Below are 4,555 nucleotides of genomic sequence, written 5' to 3' on the forward strand. Positions count from 1 at the left end.
AGCTGGGCCCAGGAAAGAGCTGAACTGGTAGAGATGACATTTGAGTTTTGGACAGATGGAAGATAACCCTTTATCTCTGAGTAGCCTTTATTGCGAAAGAACAGAGCCCAGTTATAGGGTCCTTACATTAGGGACCGTGGTAGACGTCGCTTAGAGCTGTCTGTCAGGGCTGTGGCTTCCCCAGAGCAGCAGCAGCCAGCAACTCACCAGCCATGTCAGAGTATCTGTGATTACCCACCCTGACAAATAATCAAGGAGGTTCTGTGAGACTGGGCTGCAGTCCCACAGTCCTGCTGCGGAGCCGGTTGGCCTGTCTTCATGTTGAGGACTGGATGTGACTCATCCCCAGTTCTGCTTTGCACAAATGCTCAGCGCGAAGTGCCAGCTCCAGGCTGGTTACATTTGGACTCAAAACACAGTCCTGCTTGTTTCACAGGGGGCTGAGCTTTTCTCTTCTCTGCCCTGAGCCGACAAATCTGATTTGATCTGTTTTACATACCACCATGAGAGTTCATCTGCATGTCAAACAACACACAATACATTTGCTTCGAATTAGCACATGGTCCCAGACATACCCTTGCTATGGCGCAGCAGCCTGGGTAGCATTCAGACTTGGCCCCAAAGCCCTTTTTACTTTGAAAACCACATTGTGCCTTGGAATTATTCCCATATAAAATGCTAGGCACGGACCAACGTTCCCCTCTTACAGTGGGCAAATACTTGCCAGGAGAAGAGAGGCACCCCATCCCTTTGCAGAGATGTGACGAACCCCGCCACCCCAGAGGCCTGCGAAAGCAGCCGTCTGTCTGTTTTTGTCAGACCACTCTAGGAATTGTGGGGGGCTGCTTGATCCACACATATCAGTCTCATGCCAGAAACTGCCCTACATCACCCCTTTCCCTTGTTGCTTCTATGGCAAGAAATGATACCAGTGACCTCTGACAAACAGACATTTTGGAAGAAAGAAGCTGAAGCGGTGAAAAGGCATTTACTGCACGTAGCTGGTAAACAGCTTTTGCCTTAGTCCTCTGCTGCACTGTAATTTTTTCTTTGGGCCCTGATTTTGATAATCAGGGTTTTTTTTCTAGTACTGAAAGCTTAGCTGAGAATCCCCTTCTCACCACACAAAGGCTGGTCCCCAAAAGGCTCTCAGTACAGGGAGACTCCCATACTTGACCACTTTTTCTGGTCCATCAATTTGTTTTCTTAAGATGCACACTAACATACTTACTTTCTAGTTTGCCCTTTTTCCTTCTAATCGATGCCCGAAGTAGATCCGGCCCCTCTAAGTCTTCCTGAAACCGTTTTGCCTTCACTTCTGAAAACCATTCACCTGTCACAAACTTCTTCTTCTTTTCATCCTTGATGGAGCCTTGTATCCGCCTGAAAGTCAATGAGAACATTATGCACCAAAAAGATCTCCAAGGTTTCGGCTTCCCCTGAGCTACCTTCATAATAATTGTCCGTACGGTTCACCTGTCTGATACTACGAAGGATCCAGAGATTACTCTCTGCAATCACAAGGGCCAAACCAGCATTAAAACAAAAGCTGATTTATTCTTTATCTGAAATGGGAACAGCACCTTGTAAACACAGGCCTTCACCTCTTCCAAATTTTACAAATCCAAATCAGAGTCACCTGGCAAGGAGATTTGTCCACTGGCTTTGCAGCCCTGAAGGTCTGGGAAGGGGTGGGGCTGTTTGCAGGTCTTGCACTTCTCCATTTTATTTGTCTATTAATCTCTTTATGAGCGGCAAAGCCTTTTGGATCAAATCTGATGCAAACCATGGAAATAAATCATGTTATTTAGGGGAGCACCCTGTCCCTGCAGAATTCTCCCCGGACACTGCTCCTCTCCCTGCTCCTCCTGCCATGCCAATTTTGGCACTCAAACAGTTAGCTCTCCTTCCTGAGCCCAGCTTCTCCTACTGTACCTCGCTTGGGCACACCCAGGGCTGGTTTTTGGCACCTAAACCCGTCAGCGCTCTGTTTGCTAGCCTGTACTTTTAACCCTCCTCCAGTTATTTTGGTTTTACACCACAGCTTGCTGAATTAGCTGCCTTTCAGCTGGCACTGCCTCCCACAGCTCACCACAATTCAGGGTCCCTGCGAGACCCGAGAGGCCAGAGGAAACTCCCACCTCAGTCCAATTCTCAGCTGGAAGAGGGGGCAAAATCCCAGATAACCGTGGAGCCTCGAAGGGTCACATTTGGCTGCCTAAAGGCCAGAAGGGAGCAGGTATGGGATAACGGGGCTCAAGCCTCTGCAGGCCGTGCTGGGGGAGCCCAGCAGGACTGACAGCCAGCAAGCTGCACAGCTCCCATCTAGATCGGGGCTGCATCTGTCCCCGTGAGGGTCTCGAGGTGCTGGGCCAGAGGAGGTGTAGGAACATATTTTTAATCTTAATCTTGTTGACACCAGATCAGTGTAACGCCCTTGACTTAATTTCGCCCAGCAGGCAGGTTGTATTGGAGCCAAACGTGTCCACGCTTGCACCAAAGGTCTTACTGCATGTAGCCATATGACAGCAAGGGGCACTTGGCACCACCCCGGTCAGGATCCAACTCACTTTGCTCCCAAATGAAAACCTTCTGTGCAACAGCTTCCAAAGAGAAGTGAAACAAAACTGAAATAATCCGAACACTCTTTTCCCCAAACCTCCACTGCAGAGCAGAAATTTTACTGCATTTCAGAAAAAGAAGAAAAAAAAAGAGAAAACCTTTTTGAAACCTTGTTTCGATTCAAAGGAGATGTAAGTGCATGCAGACAGGCACACCTCAAGTCCAAGCTGTTTGTATGCCACCACCAGTTCTTTTTCCCCAGCTCTCATCCCCGAGCAGAGGCCAGGGCACGTAGGCCCCCCGGAGCCTGCTGCAAAGCTACCCACTCCCGCTTCAAGCCTTGAGCATCCCTCCTACATGGGGCTTACTCTTTTTTGGCTCAACAGCAAGTCGAAGACTCACATCCTTAACAGGGGTAAACTGGCACAGTGCCATCCACGCTCACTGAACTACTAATTTCTTGCCGCGGAGAGTTTGGTGCCAGCTTCCTGAGCCTGGTGCATACTGTCAACCCAGATGGTCTAATGGCTGGCATTTAAAAAGTGACAGCAGCAACAAGCAATCTCGATCAACCAGACCTGAGCTCCAGGATGGCCAGTGGCAAGTGAGCTGAACTGAAAGCGATTCCTGGCTCTGAAATGGCTCCCCGCAAACCTTTGGCAGATCATGTAGCCTCTCACTGCCCCTCTCTGCCTGCACGATGGATGCTGCATATACAAAGAGCACCGGAGGGACACAAAGCAGAGATGGGGATGTAAAATCTTATTTTAAAACACTCTACAGGATTTCTCTGCTATGGAGTGAGGAAAACAAGGTAGCAGCTACTCCCCTGCTCAGACCTCTGACACCGAGAAATCAGCATCTTCCTCCCCGGAGCAGGAAAGGGATGATTTCCCTTGGCGTCTCTGAGGGCTGCTGATTAACTCAAAGGGAGAGTCCAGCCCTGCAATCCTGCAGAGAGAGGACAGCAGCGACAGCAGGATGCTGAGAATGCAGGAGGTGAAATGAAAAGATCCGTCAGGATCGGAGCAAGAAAGGACAGCACTGCTGCAGCCTGCATCTCTCCTTGTTGCACGCACATGCACACACACACAACACACACAGAGTCCTCTCTAAAAGTAGTAAAAAAATCCCCCCAGGGGAAGCTCACGTCCTGCTGTTATTGTACGCTCTCTCACCTGATGCGATCCCCATCCTTCTTCTTCAGCTCTGCATCTCTCTGCAGAACCTTCATCAGCTTCTCATACTCCTCCTCGGTCAGGAAGCTCAAGTCCAACATCTTCCCTGCAATCTTCTTCAGTTCTTCAGACAGCTGAAGCAATGGCACACCAGGAACTAATCCAGCCCAGACTGCCACAATGCCATGGGCAGCCTCTGTGCAGCCCGCCCTCGTGCGCTGAGCAAGACGCAGCAGGAGAAAAAGGACTTCACAACAGCATGGCTTGGGTGGAAGTTGCGTTAGCACCTGGACTTGCACTTCCAGGCTCTTCACTGGCACGTTTCTCTGCACTGCATGCCTTCCCCTGCCAGAAGATTCTCTCAGCAAAATTATGCTCCTTCGCTTTTCTTCAGGCACAGTTGCAGCGATTTGGAAGCCAACGTCAATCAAACAGGCGACCACGGGAAGGAGCGAGCTTGCCGCCCGCCTTAGCTGCCTCAGCGGGCACGAAAGCTCGTCTCACCAACAGCAACTCCAGCACCTCTGGCATGCGCTTTCTTCAGCGGGGAAGCCTGCCTCCGTGGAGTTCAAGCATCCCTGCAAAGAAAAAACACCGAGATGCCTTTTATGATAAGAGCGACATATGGTAACCGAATGTGTACATTGGGGGTTTTTATTTGTTCTTCAGCACAAGTTCCAAAACAAGCTGCCCTACTTTCCTCCCCGTCCTACAGCTCCTCACGCGGTATTAACCTAACCAAGACAACATTTTATTTTAGCCGCTTTCCTACTAACAGGTAAACAGTTGACTCAGCATGCTACAACCAAAATATG

General features: G+C 49.7%; 1 protein-coding gene across 1 annotated transcript in view; it reads right to left on the reverse strand.

Annotated features, from left to right (window-relative positions):
- Positions 1-3,908, reverse strand: part of LOC103920152 (synaptotagmin-like protein 2) — a 23,983-nt gene extending 20,075 nt beyond the window's left edge. The window contains exons 1-2 of the mRNA XM_009327825.1: positions 3,741-3,908; positions 1,232-1,383 (exon numbers count right to left, since the gene is read on the reverse strand). Of these exons, the coding sequence (XP_009326100.1) occupies positions 1,232-1,383; positions 3,741-3,841 (253 nt within the window). The 5' untranslated portion in view covers positions 3,842-3,908. The remainder of the gene's footprint in view (positions 1-1,231; positions 1,384-3,740) is intronic.
- Positions 3,909-4,555: the final 647 nt, after the last annotated feature.

The sequence above is a fragment of the Pygoscelis adeliae genome, unplaced genomic scaffold (genome assembly GCF_000699105.1).
Source record: "Pygoscelis adeliae isolate BGI_AS28 unplaced genomic scaffold, ASM69910v1 Scaffold14, whole genome shotgun sequence".
NCBI classification, from domain to species: Eukaryota; Metazoa; Chordata; class Aves; order Sphenisciformes; family Spheniscidae; genus Pygoscelis; species Pygoscelis adeliae.